This window comes from Melanostigma gelatinosum, assembly GCF_949748355.1.
Source record: "Melanostigma gelatinosum genome assembly, chromosome: 6".
In the NCBI taxonomy this organism is placed as follows: Eukaryota; Metazoa; Chordata; class Actinopteri; order Perciformes; family Zoarcidae; genus Melanostigma; species Melanostigma gelatinosum.
The window spans coordinates 25,291,105-25,314,905 of NC_136639.1; the positions used below are offsets into that span (position 1 = coordinate 25,291,105).

Here is a 23,801-nt window from a genome sequence, read left to right on the forward strand (position 1 = left end):
TGTGTGTTGGAAAGAAATCCCACTGTGGATTGACACAGATGCCCAGTGCACGATACTGTCAGTGCTCTTTCTCCTGTGTGCACTTCACATATTAGATGTCATAGTGAATCCGTCACAGGGTAAGAAGTGCAGACGTTCACTCTTGAATGACGCCTGACGTCTGGAATGAAATGTCATTGCACTGTTTGTATCATGCACATGCAATGCTGAATGTTTCACCCATTTGTGTCAACACCAGTATGAATAATGGCTAAACTATCGGGCTGAACATTTTCATTTTCAATTTTCAATACTGATTTGAAGGAGTGAAGTCCTCATATCACAAGGGGCATCATTTTATTCGTAGCTTATATTAATGTCACAAATCAGGGCTCCCAATCCCAGAAAATGTACGCAGCTGTTGAGCATAAAATCTTCAAATCTCCCATTTAGAATTTGAACGCAACATATAATTTTACACCATTATCACCAAAAGGCTCTGAATCTGTGAACTAGCTTGTCCCGTCAGTAGCTGTGTTTAGCACATGTATTCCCAAGTATCACATTATAAAAGCTGAATGGAAACGGCAAAATTCGTCAAAGTTTCCTCAATGCTTCCTCAATGCTCACTGGTGTTTCTTAGCATCAGACAAAATTACCGTTTTATATCTTTGTAGTTGTAGCGTGAACATAACATAACGTCAGTTTACCAGCTTAAATGTAGAGCTGCTAACAGTGAGAGTTGTCAGTCAGACGTCGTAACATTGTAAGACTTGACCTAGAAGCACTTTAACATAGCCATTAACTATGCAGCTGTGACCTATACACTATTTACACCACTTTCAAATGTCAAAAGTCAAAGTTATGTTGTGTTACCTAGACTAGCACAGTTTCCTGTTGAATATCCCAAGTTTACTGTTTGGATCAATTCAACTGATTAAACAGCACACTCGCTCGGAAAACAAATGTTCTCATTGTACGTTTCTGCAAATCACTGATATGTTGAATGTCACCGCCACCAGAGGAAGTGAAGTAGTACAACAAGCGATGCGCAGAGCAAGTGAAGTCGTATATTGAGTGACCGTTATAACTTATAACACGAGAAAGAGACCATTAAGGGTGGGTGGGAGTGTTTGTAGGACAAACAAAAACAGGACTTTTACCCCGGAGTCTATTGGTCCTGTCCCTTGTGAAACCAAAAGTCGACTTTGCACTTGATACGTAACGTTACGTAAGAAAGTTAGCTGTGGGCAGTTGTTATTTACTTACACTAGTTACGTTATTATGCTTGTTACGTAACGTTACGTGAGAATGTTAGCTCAGGGTGGTTGTTATTTATTTACACTAGTTACGTTATTATGCTTGTTACGTAACGTTACGTGAGAATGTTAGCTCAGGGTGGTTGTTATTTATTTACACTAGTTACGTTATTATGCTTGTTACGTAACGTTACGTGAGAATGTTAGCTCAGGGTGGTTGTTATTTATTTACACTCGTTACGTTATTATGCTTGTTACGTAACGTTATGTGAGAATGTTAGCTCAGGGCGGTTGTTATTTATTTACACTAGTTACGTTATTATGCTTGTTACGTAACGTTACGTGAGAAAGTTAGCTAAGGGTGGTTGTTATTTATTTACACTCGTTATGTTATTATGCTTGTTACGTAACGTTATGTGAGAATGTTAGCTCAGGGCGGTTGTTATTTATTTACACTAGTTACGTTATTATGCTTGTTACGTAACGTTACGTGAGAAAGTTAGCTAAGGGTGGTTGTTATTTATTTACACTAGTTACGTTATTATGCTTGTTACGTAACGTTACGTGAGAATGTTAGCTCAGGGCGGTTGTTATTTATTTACACTAGTTACGTTATTATGCTTGTTACGTAACGTTACGTGAGAAAGTTAGCTCAGGGCAGTTGTTATTTACTTACACTAGTTACGTTATTATGCTTGTTACGTAGCGTTACGTGAGAATGTTAGCTCAGGGTGGTTGTTATTTATTTACACTAGTTACGTTATTATGCTTGATACGTAACGTTACATGAGAATGTTAGCTCAGGGTGGTTGTTATTTACTTACACTAGTTACGTTATTATGCTTGTTACGTAACGTTACGTGAGAATGTTAGCTCAGGGTGGTTGTTATTTATTTACACTCGTTACGTTATTATGCTTGTTACGTAACGTTACGTGAGAAAGTTAGCTCAGGGCAGTTGTTATTTACTTACACTAGTTACGTTATTATGCTTGTTACGTAGCGTTACGTGAGAATGTTAGCTCAGGGTGGTTGTTATTTATTTACACTAGTTACGTTATTATGCTTGATACGTAACGTTACATAAGAAAGTTAGCTGAAGGTGGTTGTTATTCATTTACGCTAGTTTGGTTCTTACACATGCACATTATTATTTTTACACAAACCATGATCTTTTTGCTAACCTTAAGTACTTTTGTTGCTTAAACCTAACCAATCGTTTCACATCGTGGCATTGTGCGTTTCTGACAGCGTGATACAAGGCTAATTAGACATGTATTTGTGAAACTTGTTTTGAGTTCAGAAACGTTGACATGCAAGGTTTGCAAAAAAGTACAATATAATGTTTTTTTTCAGTTGACTGGGTTGGATTTGAAATATATGCTTGTTTGTTATTAATTCATTATGGTAGGCACAAACGTATGTTTTTTTATTACTATGTACAAGGGGTTTAAGTTCTAGAAAATAACCACAATTTCAAAGACAGTCCTTATTCTTAAAATTTCGCGAAATTGTTCAGCCCTACTAAAATGTGCATATGATTATAATGTTAATTTGGGTTTGTTTGGAAAGTCTTGTAGACAAGTGTGGGACTTGAATCCATCTTAAAGAAATGAGTCATGTGTTTTGGACTTAAGTGAGGAGATCATTAGCTCACTCAGAGGTATTTCTGAGCCTGTGAGCAGTTTGCACCTCACCACCTTTGTCTATGGTGATATGAAGACAGTAATGATGCCTGCCTGGCCATTATCCGATGCTGTATATATATCGTCAATCAGTATAGTCAGCAGAAAAGCTCCTCACTGCTCAGGGTGCCGGATCTGAGACCACACTTGTTCGTCACTTCACAGAGGCTCGGACTTTAATCACCACTTTCTCTCCTCTTTGTCTCATTCTATCTCTCTGTCTTTGCAGATCGAAAGCTGCTACATGATGTTAAACCTCAAAGTGAGTCTTCCTCTGTGGATTTCTTTCATCTTCGACGACTGCCACTTATATGTAATGCCCTGAATTATGGGGGAAAGAGATGATATATTCTAAATTTAAAGCAGTGACACGTCGTTTGCACTCCTCTCAGTGCACACTCCTAAAACAGAAGCATTATGAATCACCCCCCCTCCCCCAAGTTCACTCTGACCTGAGCAACTCCTGCATTAACCCTGCAAGATGTGCACATTACGCATTCATGTCATTAGTCAGCGGCCCACTTTTATGACAAGCGTGACATCACAGCTTTGCTTTTTACTTTGTAACGGGGAGATATATTGGTTGTGACAAGGGAACATGTGCTACGTTGTGGAGGATTAATGGGCTGTAATCACTGCAAACATGCTAATTGGACCAATTTACGGCGCTGTCCTCGCCTTCATGTGGCGGATTTCAATCACTTGCTGGAGTTGGCCCGGCTAAGTGATTGTCAGGTGCCTGCTTGAGCGCTTTCATTAATGGGCCACATTATTGTAAAAGTCGTGCTTACTGCAGGCTTTAAGGAAAGCTCGGATGATTGAATGTGGAGGGTGTTAAGCTGGTGTGTGGCTACTGATCACCCTGGTAGGAACACGCAAGATTAATTTTTCCTCTGATTCGTGCTCTCGACAACTGGTGACCACCGGCTGCACCGCATGGTCTCTGATCGCCTGCGCTGTGAGATATCCATCATAGCTATTGGATATAGACCGGTGGGTCTAATGGCAGTTATGCAAATAGCCCTCCATGTTAGCAGCTTGAATGCGATGTGTAACAGTTTAGAGTAACGGCTGGACATGTTCGTTTATGCCTGTCTTTGGTGCATGATGTAGCATAGAGAGATGAGACAGATGGTCCGCTCCCTCTTACCGCTTTCCATTCTTCTTGTTTCATTTCCATCCCGAAGCCTAACACTTTGTAACTCCTGCCTGTGTTTGACCTTGAATGTCTACATAATAACAGCATTGTCTTCCCCTGCTTTTCCTCCATCTCCTCCTCGCTGGGTCTTAAATAATACAACAAAGACAAGGCTCTTTTATGTGGAACACTTTAACAAAAAAGCCTTTTCTCTTTATTGCCAAAGCTGCCTTCATCACAGTGAAGAAAAAAAAGAAAAGACCTTTTTTCTGGAGAAATCTCAGAAGAACACTTTTACATACGGAGAATTCTCAAATAGTGATGTGGGCTTTTATTCACTTCAGCGGCAGAGAGAACCAGGCTTTTATTTCTAATTTCCCCAGCTTTCAAACTCCAAACGTCCTCCATCGTTACCTGCTTCCTTGATAAATTCAGTATGATGTACTTCTACAGCACTAATTCCATCAGTGGCAAGAGTCAAGGTTCACGTCAGTCGCTACACTTTCCCCATTTAAGTGGCAAATTTACGAGAAACAATCTCGGAAAAATAGTGGCGCCGTAACGTCGTCTGAATTCTGTTGCCCCTAAAGTGTTATTACGGTAAGGGTGGTCCTGAAAGATAAAAACTATCTTCATAATCTCGAGAGTTAACAAGTTTTTTTGTTTTCTCGCAAAAGTAGTAAATCAGTTTTTTTCCCGAATAGTATCCTTTCCCCCGGCTACATGATGATTTCTGTTTACCTACAATGACCCTAATACGCTGTCGTAATAGGCTAATAATCGGGGGGAAAAGTGAAGACGATTGCTTAAAGCACCCCACCGATTAAGCATTGCAGTCCTGCAACACTGTCGGTGTCTCACGATGGACAGTTCAAAATTGATTCGGCAGAACCATAGAGATTGTCTTCTGCTCCACACACTCTTCTTCCTTGCGGTGGCTAATGAAGCATTGAGTTGCTAGTGTCAAGCCGAGGGGAGGAGTGGGCTACAGAGGTCTGCTGAGCTCACGCCACACCCGAAAGATTAGTTTTCATTTTCAGAGTTAGTCTTGAGCCACAGCTGACGCCGACAGGAGGCAATTCATCAGAATTTGCTCAGCTATCTCTTGAGCCACCAAAGACTTAAAGACATAAAACCTTGTTTTAATATGCACAGCAGCACTCCCCAACAGACTTTGTTGTGTTCCTCTTAATCTTCTATCAGGAGTAGGGCAAAGAAGAAATGACTGGAGGTTATTGTTCCGTACAAATTGTATTGAATTGATGCTGTGGAAATGGACATTATACACCATGTAAACTGTTACTACCCCCCTTTAATTATTTGAATACCTAATTGTAAATGAGAATTTACGGTCGCTCTCGGTTTTGTGTGCTTTAGGTATGGACAGCTCCAATGACGTCGCCCTGTACTCGGGCCTGGGAGCCGGCATCATTGCCGTGGCGATCCTCGTGGTGGCCGTCATGCTGTACAGGAAGAACCACAGCGAGTACGGCGTGGATGTCATCGACTCCTCCGCGCTCACCGGGGGTTTCCAGTCCTTCAACTTCAAGACCACCAGACAAGGTAAGAGAAAGAGAGAGAGCCATCGACTCCACGCCGGTGACCACGAGGCCAAAAAGGCCACGTCAATGCCGTCTGCGACACGCTGATGCCGTTTGCTTGCATCTGGCGGCATGGCGTGCAGCCTCCATATCTGCTTAGGATCTATACTTCCTCAACCAGTGAAAGGACCTGTCCTATTTTGACAGACCTGCTTCTCTGTTGTCGCGAAACAGGCGATAATCAATCTCCAATGGCGACCGTGACGCTCCACCCCCTCGCCACGGACCACGCATTTGACTGTCAGGCAACTAGTCTCCTCCATCAGATTACACTGCCCTAAACCACTGATGGATAAATGTGAGGGATATGGAACGGTGAACATCAATTCAATTTTTTGTTGTGCACAGCAATAACTTCTGTTGGTGATGTGACTGGGGCTGTCCCGGCAGGCCCTGCAGGCATTCGCATTACTGACACTGACATTTCTGGGTGAGCTCAAGTGATAGCCATCGTGGCGACGGGCGATACATCTTCGCCTCGTTCACGAGCCCGCACTCTGCCCTCGGCTCCCCTCTGCCCCGCGAGTCGGTCGAGGGGTGGGGGGCTTGGGAGGTGGTAGGAGCCAGGTCTACATTCATCAGGTCATCAATCCTATTTAAATAGGCCAGCCTACCTGCTTTGCCCTCCACCGGCCACAATCACTCCTTTCCATTTTCCTCTCCGCGGCTCCCTGTAAAATGTGGAACACTTCCTCAGCCCCACTTTGCTCTGGAGGAAGTTGTTGAGGGATTTTATATTAGCCTACTTCTGCAGTGATAGCATTGTTAACATTTAGCCGTCCTTTTCATAAACATAGCAGGAAGGGGGGGGGGGGGGTTGTCTCTAAATGTGTGTGTTTAATTGCAAATCAGTAGCTTTTTAATGCCTAAAAATCACAAGGAAAATACAAACCAGAAATACTAAAAGGAGGGTAAATGCTTTCGGATGGCTCTCGGCTGTAAGGCAGAGTGCTGAATGAGTCTTCGGACCTGACCCCGTCTCTCCGCATTACTTCTCCTTCTGAGTGATTTTTAATCAGAGGCCCAATTCCAAACCTATCCCTCAAGGTATTCAACCTGAGGTACATTTCATTAACTTCTCTCATCTCGCCGCTGCCATTCCACTTTCGCCGCGCCGTTCTTAAAGATGCACACTCAAGCGATAATCAGATCATTCTCCACTCGACCGGAGGAGGGGAGAAGATTCTGCAGTGATCGAATGTCAGCCGCAGAAGGGTAATGTCCACCGGGCTGCAGCTCTGACCGAGAGCTGGGATGTCTGCAGAGTCGCACTGCACTGGAAGTTCGCTGTCACTGTTAGACTGTTTGGAGATATGAAATGTATATTGTGAAAAGAAATGATGGAACACGGTCTGAGCAGCAATTCCCTGAGACTGTTATTCCGTATTACAGGGATTCCCAAAGTGTGGTGTCTGGGGGTGCGCGAGAGGAAAAGTGTAATGGCGTCTGATGGTGTAATAATGTTAAATATAAAAAAAAAATTTAATTTTAATTTAAAAAGTGGGATTTTTCACAAAATAAAACGAAAGTTACGAACGTAACTACGGTTCTATGAATCCTGGATGACCGCCAGAGGCAGTGCTTAACACTGGATATCTTCCGTCGCGCGCATGCGCAGGTCGAATATTTATATCAACAAAGTCACGTGTGACCTCGGATGACCACCGTCGTCTATAAGTTCCGGTGTCATCCTGAGCTCAGTCCTATGGAATCTTCTCGCGAGTTCACGGGATTCCGAGTGACCAAGAACTCTGGCGGTCATCCAGGATTCATAGAACCGTAGTTACGTTCGTAACTTTCGTTCTATTTCATCCTTACTGACCGCCAGAGGCAGTGCTTAACACTGGATGACTTATACCAAAAGAGTCACGAGGAAGCACAGTAACTACCCCTTATAGCTCCGGCAGAGAAAATTGGCCAAGAACCCTCCCCAGTGGGTGAGGGTCGGCAACGTTAACTCTGTAGTGTTTGGTGAATGTGCTCGGTGATGCCCATGAGGCCGCCGCACATGTATCCCCCACAGGCACACCACTCAGGCTTGCCCTCGGTGTGGAGACACTCTTGGTAGTGACCCTTCACCCCGGATGGCCGAGCGCAGCCGCTCGCCTTGTATGTATCGGCAATGGCCTCCACTATCCAGTGGGACAGGTGCTGTTTTTCCTTTTTTTTCTTAAAAAGGAGCACAGCCCTTCTTAGGCTCACCATAACAGACTATGCAGGCGGTGGCTTCCATATAAGCTCTGAGGGCCCACACTGGGCACAGCAGCCTTGACCTCTCCTCTCCCGATGGGGGAGGGGGGGGGTCAACTTTGCCAGCTGGATAGGCCGGTTTATATGTGAACGTATCCACCCCCTTGGGAGAAACACTGCCTTAGGCCAGAAAGTGACACCCAAGCCATCTGAGTTCCACCTCAGACATGATTCTTCCACTGATAGGGCATGCAGCTCGCCCCCACATTGAGCTGAATTGACAGCAAGGAGAAAACCGTCTTGCTGATAGCCATCTAGGCTCCGCCTGTGCCAGGGTTTCAAAAGGACAAGCATAAGCTGTCCAGTACCAAGGGTAGGTCCCATGCAGGGGAGACCGGCCCTTATCCAGGAGGGACTGTAGAAACTCAGTACAGCAGGCACGGGGCGCTGTACTGGGACCTTGTTCTGAGCCGCACACTAGTCGGAGAACAGCTTCCACCTGTTTCTTGTACTGCCGGCCGGTAGACCGCGCACTGGCATTCAGAATAGTCCGTCAGACTGGTTCTATGCAGCCACTCAGCATCCGGTCGGGCCCTCCCGTGACCCCTAATTGAAGGCGGCAGGGATTGGAATGCCAAATCCGACCCTCTAGTTGCGACAGGAGATCCCTCCTGTCGGGGAAGAACTCTGACAAGCTTATAGCAAAAGCAGAGGGAATGGTGGAAAGGCATAAAGAAGATCCTCTGGCCACGTGTGAGCCAGGGCATCTTGACCCAGAGGGCTGGTCCTCCGTCAGGGAGACCCAGTGGGGGCAGTGGGTCGACACGTCTGGATGCAGCCGCCATTCTCCCGGTGGAGGCTTGTAACGGAACAGGAAAACCACAACTTGTTCCATTCTCCTGGTGGGTACATTGCCCACAGGCTGGTCAGGCGGGGGGCCTCCCAAGTCAGAAGGCCACGGTGATCCCTGTAGCAACTTCTGCAGATCTGGTGCCCCATCGATAGTTCATGGGAAATCACAGCAGAGGTGCTGTCCACCGGACAAGCACATGCTTTCCCTTCAAACATGGAAGGAAGTGCTCGAGCGCTAGCTCTAGAACCTGGACCTGCGGTCTTTCAGCAGACAACTGCCCCCAGGCTGTCCTGTTCTGTCACCCTGCACCCCGCCTTGAGAGGCAGGTATCTGTTGTGACAATCTCCTGGTGGAATGGAACCGAGCCCCTGGGGCTCGGTTCCTGGGACACTGTTCGCCAGATATGCACTCCCTCCATGGGGATAGTGAATAGATGAATAGACACTGTTTCGATAATATTATTGCCCTGTATCTGTGCCACTTGGCATCCAAGTGAAGGCTGTTCAGCCATCCGCACTGGGGCGACAGACAGGCCCTCATAGGGCCACACTAATGAAGGTTATGCTCTGAGAAGGGCTCAGGTAGCTCCTCTCCATGTTCACCTTGAGGCCCACCGGGCCACGTGAGAGAAGGCGAGCAGTGTCCTGTGGCGCCTGAAGCCGGGACGGCGCCTAGGTCAGCCAGTCTAAGTACGGCAGTATGTTCACGCCCTGCGATTGCAGGGGGAAAGGACAGCAGTAACACACTGTGGACACCCATGGGGAGATGGGAGAGTCCGAATGGAAGCACCCAGGACTGAAAGTTGTGGTGATGCACCATGGGAACAGGCGTCGATAGACGTGAACCACTCTCCCTTGGAAATCCGCTGATGGGAGAAAGAACCCCGACAGCCGGCCTGGAGACATCTCCTGGCACCCCTGCCGGGGGGGACGGGGACGTAAGTAGGGTTGTATAGGTAACCGTCCGGCCTCTCAGCAGGACGCCGAGGCCTGTTGCGGCTACTAGGGTAAGCTGGAGGCTGAGAAAACGGCCTTGTGGGCCAAAAATGGGACCCCTAGGTCTGGGGGTGCAGGCATGTCCCTGCAAAGACCAGAGAACTGCTGCCTGGTCTGGCTAGCTCTAACAGTCCGCTGAAGCGCCTGTACAGCAGCTGACTCGAACAGCTCACCAGGCTCCACTGGGACAGTATGGAGGGTCCTCCTACATGTCTCAGATAGGGGTGACTGCGCCAGCCAAACCTGGCGACGAGTCTGAACCAGGGTGGACATCATACATCCACGTTCCCTCGATATGAGCGCAAACGCCTGCAATGAAGCATCACTGAGCAGAAGCGTCGAAGTAGCCCGCTGCAGAGAATCTGCGAGGGAAAGCATGAGGTGGGAGAGGGAGTTGTCGATACGGTGCACAGCGCTGCTGTGTCCTAAGCCCTGGATAGCAGGTCATCTTTGACCCGACATTGGGTCGAGGGCACCTGGCATCGGGCCTCAGAGTCTCCTCAGGGGAAACTGATGGACGCCATAGTCGTCTAACTGGCTGGCATACGTGCAAGGCCAGATTTGCCACCTCCTGCATGGTCTGATATAAGGCGGGAGAGAGCCCTGGTGTCTCCACCATGCACGCAACTCCCTCAGATATTCCTCGGAGGGAGGAACAGAAAAGGTGGTGAGGGCGGGAAGGTGCCTGAAGAAGGCACTCACAGGTGGATGTTCCAGCTGCTGTGTATGCCCGGCGTGCAAGCGCCATACCAATGACCAGGGTAGGTTGGTCTGGATTCAGCTGCCCTGACAGGGGGAGGTAGACCTCCCGCATCAGGTGTTCCACTTCGGCCAGCCTAGCAGACCTTACTGCTCAAGGCGTGATGCCGCAGGTCCTGCCTGGGTTCTCCCTGCTAGGGCAAGAGGTCAGGGCCGTCCTCCGGCTGAAGAGGAGCTATACAGGTCCTACAGCCGGGAGAGTTTAACATGGCCGCGATTCTGGTGGAACCCTTGTCCCACTAGTTTATGCGGAATTCCAAATCAGTCCGAGCGGGAGCGCTCTGCTGAATGTTGAGAGAACAGGCAGGGGGCAGTCAGTGGCGAGTGATCCTTCGGACACTCTTCCCTTAGCCAGCCGCTGCGGATATTGGTGACCCACCAGTTAGCCTGAGCGAAAGCACTCTGCAACTGTGGAAACAGGTCAGGCAAAGTCCTTATAGTGAGAGGGGCGAGGACACTCTCTAAGCCCACTCTCTTCACTAAGATAGTTGCTGCAGATATTAGTGTCCCCCCAGTTAGCTTGAGCGAGAGCACTCTGTTACCGTAAAAAACGGACAAAACAGAACACAGTCCGTACAGTGAGAGGGGAGCGAGGACACTCTTCACTAAGATAGTTGCTGCCGATATTGGTGTCCCACCAGTTAGCTTGAGCGAGAGCACTCTGCCACTGTGGAAACAGGTCAGGCAAAGTCCTTATAGTGAGAGGGGCGAGGACACTCCTCACTAACCTAGTTGCTGCAGATATTGGTGTCCCACCAGTTAGCTTGAGCGAGAGCACTCTGCCACCGTGGAAACAGGCCAGGCAAGTCCTTATAGTGAGAGGGGAGCGAGGACACTCTTCACTAAGCTAGTTGCTGCAGATATTGGTGTCCCACCAGTTAGCTTGAGCGAGAGCACTCTGCTACTGTGAAAAACGGACAAAAAGAACACAGTCCTTACAGTGAGAGGGGAGCGAGGACACTCTTCACTAAGACAGCTGCTGCAGATATTGGTGTCCCACCAGTTAGCTTGAGCGAGAGCACTCTGCCACTGTGGAACAGGTCAGGAAAACAGTTCTCATAGTGAGAGGGGAGCGAGGACACTCTTCACTCGGATAGTTGCTGCAGATATTGTTGCCCCACCAGTTAGCTTGAGCGAGAGCACTCTGCTACTGTGAAAACGGACAAAAAAAAAACCACAGTCCTTACAGTGCGAGGACACTCTCCACTTGGACAGGTGCTGTAACTCTTGGTGTGCTACCAGTTAGCCTGAGCGAGGGCACTCTGCTAACTGATATCCGCTACCGATATGTCCATAATGTTTACAACAATCAATGGACACACCGAGTATTAGCTTAGTCTAGTTAGCCGGAGCGAACTCGACAGCCGTAATGCGTAAAAACCATCAATGGGCACAACCTCAATGTTGATTTAGTATAACTAGCATTCACCGAGTTAGCCTGAGCGAGCACATTCCGCTAACTGTGATCGTTGTAATGCTACAAAGTTGATGGCCACAGCCCCAGTACCAGCTTTGTTTATCTAGGTCCCACTGAGTTAACCTGAGCGAGGACGCTCTGTTAACTGTGACAGCTCTGTTAACTGTGACAGCCGTAAGGATACAAAGTTGATGGACGCAGTCCCAGTATCAGCTTTGTTTAGCTAGTTTCCCACTGAGTTAACCTGAGCGGGGACGCTCTGTTAACTATGACAGCCGTAAGGTTTACAAAGTTGATGGACGCAGTCCCAGCTAGCATCCAAGTTAGCCTGAGTGAAGACACTGCTAACTGCGAATTACGTCAGATGTAAAGATTAAATCTCCATGTACACAACGCCAATGCGGATCTAGTGTCTCACAAAGTTTGCCTGAGCAGGAACACTCTGCTAACTGTGATAGCCGTAACACTGTGAAGGGCGGGCCGACAGCGTAATTCTACGCTCTCGTTAGCGCGCCACTCGATTACTAGAGCGGAAGCGCTCTGCCAACCGTGGAACAAACAACTGTTATAGAAAACAATGTTAATCGATCTTACCGATTGCTGTCATCACGACTTAGCTGACCCTTATCAGACTGGTGACGACCGATGATAGGGGCGTCCACCAGTCCGGGGCTCGATGTCCGAACGGCGAACACACCGTTCCCTCCGAAGACGGACAGCTCGTCGCAGCCTTTGGAGGGCGAGAGAACCGCAACTCCGACCGGTAGTCACAAGGCTACAGCGACGAGCTCTAATATGTCTTGATCGTAGACACATCCTTGTTTAAGCTACCATGGTAGCTAACCTGCGACGCGAGAAGAAAAAAGGACTGAGCTCAGGATGACACCGGAACTTATAGACGACGGTGGTCATCCGAGGTCACACGTGACTTTGTTGATATAAATATTCGACCTGCGCATGCGCGCGACGGAAGATATCCAGTGTTAAGCACTGCCTCTGGCGGTCAGTAAGGATGAAATAGAAACTAAAAACTAAAAACTAAAAAAAATTTTTTAATTAAAAACGTACAATTTAATAAATGCACTTGAGCTCCTTCCGGCAGTCTTGCCGCCTGCCGCCAGTCGTACACACTAGCGAGCCTAGCTTGTGCAGCTAACGTCAGCTAACAGCGAACTTCATGCATTCAGCAACATTAATTTAAATATGCTAAACTGGCTGAAATCGGGGAAACTGTCAGGTGGGACATCTGAAGCCATCAGTCTTAAAAGAGGAGAGGGAGGGAGAGAGAGAGAGAGGGAGAGAGAGAGAGAGAGAGAGAGAGAGAGAGAGAGAGAGAGAGAGAGAGAGAGGAATCGGAGGCGAGGGGAACGGAGAGGTGCGTGGGGAGAGACCGGGAGAAGAAATCGAACGGGAGTCAGAGGAAGATGACGGAGGAGACCGAAAAGGAGGAAGGGATAGCACAGACAAATCGGGAGCACATCGGCCCATCGCGGAGTCAAGGTGAAAAAAGAGGAAACGAGAGTGAGCATCAGACTGGGGAAAAAAAGAGGAAATATGATGAAAAGTATGTGTGTCTGGGCTTCACTTGGATTGGCAACGCAGATTCCCCAAAGCCACAGTGCGTGGTGTGCAGTGAGGTTCTGGCTAACAGTCTGAAGCTCTTATTTACGTCGCCACCTGAACACCAAGCATGCCAGTGCAAGTCAAAAGCCCCTTACATTGTTTATATCCAAATTGGAGGAGTTACAAAACAGCCAAAAACAACTGGAGTCTCATTCATGTGTTGGGTCTATAAATGACGCACTACGGGCTTCATATCTGGTTACAGAATAGCGAGAAAGGGGCTACCGCACACAATCGCCGAAGACGTGAGCTTGCCAGCTGCCAGAGAGATGGTGGAATGTATGATTGGGGAGAAAGAAGCAAAAAAGTTGGACATGATCCCGGTGTCCAACAACACTGTGTCGCGCCGCATCGATGCTTTGTCCGAAGACATCCTGGCTTCATTAGTCGCTCATTAATTGTAAATTAAATGTGATAATCTGCCTCTGAGCCTGTGCGTGTGTGCTCGCATCCGTATTGCTCTTTAAAAGTGACGCCTTGTGTCACTGAAAGTTATTGAAACTTTGTTGCAGTGTTTCAGGGCGTTTTCACACCTTCAGTTCGTTTGCTTTGTTCTGATTCAGGGATTAATATGATACAATGTTGCAGTTGCCCCTTTGTTCGGTTTGTGTTCACACTGCAACATTTAACAGCGGACTAAATATTGTAAACAAATGCCACACGCGAGCAAACTCTGGTCAGATTTTTATGCGGCTGTAAATGGGCTCTGTTGCTTTTTTATTCATTTTTATTCAGGGGGGGGGGGGTGCGCGAACCCGGTCGGGATGTAGAAGGGGGTGCGCGGCCTAAAAAGTTTGGGAACCGCTGCCGTATTATATCTGACCATTGTTCTTATGCAGGTGCAATCATGGACTACATCAGTGATCACCGAATCTACTAAAAAATTCAGATTGAGTATGTAGGATTCATTTCGGCATACAGTATTAATGTGGCGGCAGCAACAATACAGACGTCCCAGTTTAATCACTGCAACAATATTAACACTGAAATGACATACTCACTGCTATGAATGGATTTGGTGATGACCAGACATTTCGATAATCGATTAGTCATTGAAAGCATTTGTAAAGTAAAAGGGACAGAAACTCACAAAAGGGAGAATTTCATTCTTCTCTGTGTTAGATATCATTGGAGAGTGAATATGTTTGCATTGTGCACGATTGGTCAAACGACAAAAGATGAAGCTGAAACTTTCAGCTCTGAGAAAAAATATGTGTAGCTCCCCTCTAAACCACATTTTATAACACTGAAACATACACTTACTGTACATTTTAAGATTTTCTCAGTCATCAAAAGGAAATAAATTGCAATTCTATTTAGACTTCCTGCTACTGCCATTCATTTGAAATGGATCACAGTGCTGCTCACCAGGACAGTGCTGCCATGACATGAGACATGACATGAGACATGGCATGAGACATGGCATGAGACATGACATGAGACATGAGACATGGCATGAGACATGGCATGAGACATGACATGAGACATGACATGAGACATGACATGAGACATGACATGAGACATGAGACATGGCATGAGACATGACATGAGACATGGCATGAGACATGACATGAGACATGACATGAGACATGACATGAGACATGGCATGAGACATGACATGAGACACGGCATGAGACATGACATGAGACATGAGACATGGCATGAGACACGGCATGAGACATGACATGAGACATGAGACATGGCATGAGACATGACATGAGACATGACATGAGACATGGCATGAGACATGACATGAGACATGACATGAGACATGCTTGCAGACAAGTTGTATTGATTCAGTGGTCTGTACACAAAGTGATACGCATTGAGTAAAGATGTGAACACGACTTTACAGTTTAGGTGGGAATTAAGAATGACAGTTTGGCACTTTGCTTCAAGATATGTGCACATTGTAGTGAAAAGTGAACTACACCTAATGATGAATTGATTAATCAAGAGAAATAATCAACAGATGAATCGATAATGATTAGCTGTCATTAGCTGAAGCCCCATTCCTGGTAATTGAACCCGAAGAGGAGAGACAGCACAGTTGAAAAGAAAAGTCATAAAAGAGTCATAGTGTAGTATTTCACAAATAATGTCATAAAAGATCAAACTACATAAAAATGTCAAAATGTTCGAGTAAATATACCATAAAAAAGTAAAGTTTATCATAAAAAGTAATAATATGTCATAGTATGTGGAAAACATGTAATCAAATAAGCTAAAGGTGGCATTTAAATATGACATAAAAAAGTCATAATATGGTGTATAGTATAGTATTTTATGTAGTATGTCGAAAAAAGTATTCAAATGAATACATTTCTGGCATATTCCATATTCTGATTTGTCATGAATTATTTTGGGAAGACAAAAACAACAGGAAAAGTTGAGTTTTGAAGAGCAAGCCAAAAGACTGCTCGTCACAAATCACGCCTCCGGTAATTAACGATTTCCCTAAAATTAAAACAACATTAGCCTCCCGCCTTGCACCCCTCGCCAGGCAACAGCTGGGCAGCAAGGACTCGGTGACTTCGCCGTTATTTTGGCACGGCTCGTCCGGGGTCCGCCGCGCGCCCAAGTCTGCCAGATCGATGCGGCGCGCTCCGTTTGGCAGATAAAGAACCCCCCCCCCCCTCCTCAGGCTGCTGGGTCCACGCTGCGAGCTGAAGGACAACTCTCATTTACAGAGCAGTCACCTACACCCCCTCCTAGCCCTCCCCTCCTGTCCTTCAGGAGGACGACTCCTGTCCAGAGGATCCAGGGTCCAGAGGAGCTGACTCCGGCAGATGGGTGATGGAGATCAAGCTGCGCGTGAGCCTGGTAATTAAATCTAACGCTCTGACCGTGGCTCCGAGCCCTGGACCTTCTGTCCAGGTTGTGCTCCCGAGCCCTACCTCTGATGCGCACGTTCGCCCGCCACGGACACGCAGTTTTAATTGGTCCTGGAGCTTCAACGGTCAGCTGCAGGACATTTTCCAGAGACGTGGCTCTTGATCCTGGTTTGAACTCGATTAATGTTGCCTGACTATGTCCGGGAATTTGGAATGTATTTTAATCTGCTTTGCCTGCGTTTTGTAAAGTAGTAATCTACTGTATTGTGCTGCAAACAGAAATCCCCTGATAATATCTAATCCAGGCACCTTTTCTTTTTTTAAGTCTCTCCTGTCATGAAAAATGAAAGAATTCTTGGCATATTTTTCTTACCTTCTCAGTCTTTTAAAATGTCAACTTTTACTTTATTAAATATAAAAAACAAAAAGCCTACAATCTTGACCTTATTAATTCGATCTGGGACACCAGTGAATTCCATTATCATGTGTGATTAGTGTTCAGGAGACAGAGAGGCCAGGCTTTGATTCATTAGGTAAACCAGTTCCCTTCATAATGCGAGTCCCACGCGAGCAGGGCTATCGGCTGACTGTGTGGCTGTGCTGTCTCTCCATCTCTGTAGGCAACCCTCTGCTGCTCAACTCCTCCATGCAGCCCGACTTGACGGTGGGACGGACGTACAGCACGCCCCTCTGCTTCCAGGACAGCACGGACAAAGAGCTCTTTGACCCCCTGCCGGACATCAAGGTCAAAGTCCAGAGCTCCTTTATGGTTTCGCTAGGCGTAGCCGAGCGGGCTGAGTTCCACGCCAAAGGCCCCACCGAGACCTTCCCGCGGGACCTGAGCCGGGACTACAGCGGCACCGCGGACAGACGAAAGAAGGGCCTGCTCACCCTCAACGGGCCCTTCAGCACCGGCAGAGAGCAGCCGAGGACCAACGGCGTGTTCGGCCACCCCGGGGGACGTCTGGTGGTGCCAAACGCCGGTGAGCTTCACAGGAAGTGGATGAAAGTGCAGCGTTCGTTACAGGCGCTACCTCTGTCTGTTGTCGTGTTGATCGTGAAAAAGGAAGCTCACCCAGCGTGTTCTGAGTTTCCATAATGAGAGGCGGCAGCAGCTGCTGCTCATTATGGAAGCCGCCGTGATCCGGCGCTGTTTAGCATTTCCCAGAATGCCTCGCGACACAACAAACATCTATCGTGTCCCCACCATGTTGTTCTCCACGTCCCTGGTGCTCGCTGTTAAACGATCCGCTGTTTGTGCATCAAGACAGTGCAGTTCGTCTTTGTTGTGTTTTGTGGGCACGCACACACACACACACACACACACACACACACACACAAACACACACACACATACACACACACACACACACACAAGAAAAAAGTGGTGCACTGAACTTTTCTCGGCTCTAGAAGATGGTGCACTGTCTAAAAACTGATCCAAATGAGTGGCTTCCAAAAAGGCTATGAACAGAATTGTTGGAGTTAGATGTTTTCAGGGGAGACCCAGACCGCTGGACTTTCGGTGCTGCAAACCTTCGGCAGCGGAGTCGCACCGAAAATGAACTGGATCCGGTTAACAAAAAGTATTTCATAAACAAGAGAAGCTAGAACAGTTGCAAACCGAATTACTCGATCGATATCAATATGTCCCACGGGGCAGAGTTCTCACAAGGCCCACCTAATAGCCCAGCCCAGCTGGTCAACTACACAGAGTGGTAACGGCGCCAACCCTGGCAAAATCCTCTGGAACTAAGCCTGTATTTAAAAGTCTCTGTCCGAAAGTTTAAATGTCCAGTATCAGCCTCTGTGATTGGCCGAAATTCAATAGCCCCCCCTGGCTTCGGGCAGTTATCATCTCAGTGTTTGGTTGAAGTCGTCCGGACTCCTCCTCTCTGGTCAGTTGTCCATCCCTCTGTTCTCTGCTGCATCTCTGTAAAGCCTCACTCAAAATGATTCCTTTCTGACCCTCAAAACTATTCATACAGTGTTTTAATACCTTTAGTGACTATACTTCTATGGTTTAATACATTCAATGAGTAAAATACTGTAACATATAATATTCTCTATAAATAAGAATATTGTAAACATATAATACATTCCATAAGTAAATATATTGTGACTTAACATATTTTGACATTCTTATTATTGTGACACTTCTACTCACCACTTGGGGTGTTATTAAATCCTACTAATAATAATGTGTTTAATACTGAAATCTCGAACGAACAGAACGAAGAGTCCTAAACACATCCGTTGACAGGAGATAACCAGAGAATAAATCAAAAAGATGGTTTATTCATTGATATACATCTATAAAATAATACGGATACCACATTAATACATGAATGTGGTATGAAAAAGCTGTTTTTTTATTTGAAAGTCCTGTACTTTTTGGTTGCCAAAAGCCCCCGTATGGTTCTTCCTGGAGTTCAGGATCTGCAGACTGAGGGAATAAAAGATGAGAACTGTCTGTCTGGATGTCCATGGCTTCGTCCCGTCTTCTGACAGTATGAGTCACACAGCCTGGTCTGGGGTTTCCAAATTATTTACCTGGCTACACCATCTGATCTAGCCTTTTCCTGAGCCTGTAGTTCCAGAGAACAAGCAACCAGGAAATGTGCTGATTTGCTTTCTTGCTAGATGAGATAGATTCCTGGCTCTGTCCAAAGATAAGAAAATCCACCAAACAGCAACTCTCAGTAATTAGCATATTCAATCGTGTTTGTTTAATTTGCCTGACTATTTCTTAACTGTGAGCAGTGACTTCCTGAAGTCATACACTGGTTGCCTGGCAACCCCGGATGATGAAAAAAAGACGTTTTGAGGAAAACTTTGACTTGACCCCATGACCAAACTCTCTCCACACACAGCATATGATTATGCAGGCAAGACAACTACAACCCTTTGTATTTTTTGTCAAGAAAAAACAATACAATTTAAAGATGTTTGGTCCAAATAATATCAGAATCCACCAAATGTAACTGTTGTTCAGGTTGGTAACACACAATGCTGGGGAAGTGAGACATTACAGACCTGGTGAAATCCAGCCTGGTTCATCATGAGCACTTTGTTATCAGCAAAGCACTACTTTGACAGTGAGCCAGAAGAGCTTACGGCTTCACCCAAGAGGAAGGTTTTCTAAAAAAAAGGTCACATCGTCTGTCCAAGTTATATTTAAAGAAATAGTTCCAATGTTCTGAAGTGGGGTTGTACAAATGCTTATCCGTAATCAGCTACCTACAGTAGATGGTGGCCGGCACGACTCCATCTGAATGAAGCACGCCGGAGTACGGGTGCCTCAAAGATTCGATATTATTTTCTCTGCTTTACCTTGCCACCAGACAGCCCTGTCTGAGAGGGAACTGAGCCGTTATCTTCAAAACCGCAAGACCCCTTAGACAAAGGCAGGAATAAGATAATGATATAACAATACTTTTATTCGAAGTAAGGTGGACACTTAAAATGAAATACGGTAGGTTTCTTTAGGTGGCTGAAATACGTTCTGCTGTCGTTTCCGTCCACTAGAGTGCACTACTTTACGCTTGTGCCGGTACTCCTGTCTGCTTCTTCACACTGGGCGCGTGCTGACCGCCATCTGCTGTAGGTCAACAACTGACTATTGATGAGTACCTCATACAACCCCACTGAAAACACATCAGAACTCTTTCAAATAGAAACAAATCCAGCTCCTTGACCATGAATCCTTTTTCTTCCTACAAACAAAGTAGCAGAAGAAGAAAATGAGCAAACAAAAATGAGATAGTTGACCCGTGTCACTGTCGGTATTCTGTGTTCAGGGATTTAAGCACCACACATGTTTGCTGCTCAGCCTTCACGAGATGCTACGTACAAAACTGAAAAGAAGTTGAATGTGGTCTTATAATAACACATCTCCTCAGACCTTAAACATTGCAAGCTGTTGCTAAGATCCATCAGTGGCGTTGCCAGGGCAGGTAGCTGTTTGTTATTCCTCCACATACTCCCAGGCAAAGGCAAACGGGCTCGCGCTGTCAGAGAGTCTCGCCGACACAAATGGAGGAGTTTTCACCGACCGCCGCAGTTGTCGCCGGGTCAACGGTCTGCGCGAACCGCTGCCCTCTTCTGTGGCCCTCGTGTACGTAGCCGAGGTGAGTCGAAATCAGCCGTCTTGCCGGCTGAGCGGTCTGAGTGGATGAGTCAGTGCTGTCAAGTGCAGCGCTCACGCAGCCTGCTCTGGAGGAACCGCTATTCATTAGAATGAATAGCCATCTGCAGCACTTCACTGCAGATTACTTGAGATATCTGCCTCCATCCCAAGACAATGGAGATGTAAATATGTAATGGATTCAATTCAGAAAACGTCATTAAAAGAATTTAGCAGCAACATCTTTCTCTGGAAACAACATCCTGAGACGACACTTTAAACATTGGAACTACTTTTCTACGAAAGACGTGGTCCCTAGGTGGGAACAGATGAAGAAAACACAGAGAACTAAATAAAAGCACATGAAGAAAATATTCGTCACTTTCACAACACGTAGGCTACAGCACGCGAGCCATTTCAGATGTGCAACAACTCAGCAGTGATGCTGGAAAACAAACTCCTTATGTTAGCGTTGGCATGTTTGTCCGTTTTTGGAACTTTTGAAAAGGTTTCAAAATAAATGGGACGGTTAGTTTTGTTTTAAAATATTGGAGTTTTGTACATTCCCGTCACAAAAAAAGATTCAAATTAAACTTCTGAGAAGGGAAAGTCCCTGATACTACATAAAACACAACCCCTCAACACAGGTTTTATGAAGTATTTGTAGTGCCGTAGAGCAACTTCGTTCTGACCCCCGACTAGTCAACGTTTTGTCTCGGCCGTCATGTGTGATACTGAGGGACCCTTTAGTGTCTGCATGAGATGCACCGACGCTTCAACCAACTGCAACTTAAACCCATTGTCGACATTATCAGACGCTCACACAGACCTTCACCCAGAAGGCCGCTGTTGGCGTTCTGTGAGAAATATCAATGTTGTCTTCTTTTACCTTGCCTTTGAAGTATGACGTTACACAAAAGTACTCAATATACGCAACAAACGTGCTTATTTGAACCCAAACCCATAGAAACCCTTTTCATTCACATATCTTGAGGGGAGAGGTCAAGGGACCCCTTTGAAAATGACCATGCCAGCTTTCCTTCATTCAAATTGAGCCTAACTTTGCAGCGTTAATCAACCCGCTTCCTGACAAGCTACTATGACGTGGCAGGTCGTCAGTAGCGTCACTCTCAATTAATACTCAGCTCGTTTAGCCTCTTAACGACAGTGGTGTCTCACTCAGAGGGCTAAATAGTGCAAGACTTTTAACACAGCACAAGAAATCCAGCTGTATCTGACAAGCTTCACATCTGTCAGTTCTCTCATCTCAGCCTCCACCAGCACCAAACACAGAATTGTTATTTAATGAAAACAAACTGCTTGAAAGGCACATTCAAGAGATGAATGAGGTCTTAAAAAATATTATTTTTACATAGAGCTGCAAAAAAAAGACATCTTTATCTCTCGTCTCCCACTCTTCTCTGAACCTTTTTATTTTGTAAAGCGCGGCTTTTACATGCTCTCATCTCCTCTCCAGTCACACAGAGGCAGATGAATAGTGGCGATGTCATAATTAGACAACACATAATGCAGATATATTTATGTTGGAAACCATTGGGGTTATACATTTATTATTTACCTAATTTCTGTGTCATCATGAATAAATGCAAGATGGCATTCTATATCTCGAGAGACTGGAAAAAGAAAAAGTGGAAAACAAAACAAGAGAGAGAGGGGAAAACATTCTCCTACAGTTTATTTCCACCTAATCTCTGACTGCAATGATTCAAACATTTACCCAAACTAAAAAATAAAGTGTGCTGAGGATATTTGAACAAAATAGACAGTGATAAGATAGTGACAACAACTTTAGTTTTGTACGAACGGGAAGACAACATCTGACTAAAACAGAGAGAGAAAACTTTAAACTAATTTGAACAAGAATAAAATGTGACAGAATAATTTGTAAAGTGCAAGTAAAAATAGCTTAGAGTATGCGTGATGAAAAAAGTTTTAAAAGTTCACACAGTTTGCTCAAAACTGTGTATTTGTTCCATCAACTCCTGTCTCATAATTGTCTTCTAAACATTCCTCATTAAAAGTGAACGGTGCAACACAGCAAATACGTTTCCTCCATTTTCTCTCTGGCTCAAAAGTCAGCACTGTTAAGAAGGCTCGCTATTTGTCAAGAGCACAAAGACACAAATTGACTTGCCTTCATGATTGAATCCACCAATGGCAGCGATTCCATTGGCATTAATTGGATCCATTTTGAGATCTGGGCGTTTTGAATGCTGGTGTGTTATTATGCTGAGCTCTATGTGGTTTCTCTACAGGACACAACAACTGGCTTTAGATTAAATCACAGGTGGAGTTTAAACTTTAGCTTTTGAGCACACGGGCTTTGAGAGACCATGTGGTTTTGTTCCAGACAACACACGTGTCATTCAGCCCTCTGTAGTGATGGAGTAAAGTCAAATATATCTGTGCTCTGCATGTTCGGGACCTTGACATGGGACAACAGACAGTCAATGTTTTTTACGCATGACAACGGAAATTTCCCCAACAGTCTTTGTGCCTGAACTTACCAAACCTTAATCTTTGGCCTAACCGTGCTGTGTGTTGATGAATCCATGGTGCTGAAGTAGCAGATAGGTTTTTAATTGAGATTCTTTTCCCTGGGCCCCGCCCTTCTGTCAGTTTCATCTTACATCTTTAATATTGTCTCACATGAATGTATATTTTGATAATAGTAACAGGTTTTAGACATCATAACAGCAATCTGTATTTATTTAGACTTTTATTTTGAAGGAGCAATATGCGGCCCAGAAGCTCAGATCGAAATTCAGAATCCCGATGCTAATGGCCATGCACAATAAAGATAATCTTACACCTGCTGCTACAGCAAACTAATACATACATCCTCCTTCACTCTGTGATACATTTATGATGATTAGTGTTTGCATGTACTAAGATAAGGGTTTCATTTTTTAAATCCCACTGCCTAAAATTCACATTGAGTTTGGTTAACTTTATTGTTTTCTATGTCACGGTTCATTCCAGTAAAAAGAAGCTCTCATGAATATTGTCATAACCCCTGCATGTAGGACATTCTGTGAGCCCTTATTTTCACCTCCACTGTCAGGCTGTTGGAGTTGTTGCTGTTGACACATTTCTGTGTGTTTTTCCAGGGGTCAGCCTGCTGGTGCCTCACGGAGCCGTGGCTGAAAATATGTCCTGGGAGATGCACATGGTGATCAATCAGGGAGAGGCAAGGTGAGGCCAGAGTTTACCCAAATATCATTCCGAGCATCTATCCGTCTGTCAGTCTCCCGCTATCTTGTCATCCATCTCGCCTGACTCTCCACCCCCGTCCTCACTGTCCTGTTTCCCTCTAATTATT

General features: G+C 45.7%; 1 protein-coding gene across 1 annotated transcript in view; it reads left to right on the forward strand.

Annotated features, from left to right (window-relative positions):
- unc5db (unc-5 netrin receptor Db) overlaps positions 1-23,801 on the forward strand; it is a 225,222-nt gene that overhangs the window by 157,953 nt on the left and 43,468 nt on the right. Inside the window, exons 8-11 of the mRNA XM_079269905.1 lie at positions 3,152-3,184; positions 5,438-5,623; positions 16,953-17,315; positions 23,590-23,674. Of these exons, the coding sequence (XP_079126031.1) occupies positions 3,152-3,184; positions 5,438-5,623; positions 16,953-17,315; positions 23,590-23,674 (667 nt within the window). The remainder of the gene's footprint in view (positions 1-3,151; positions 3,185-5,437; positions 5,624-16,952; positions 17,316-23,589; positions 23,675-23,801) is intronic.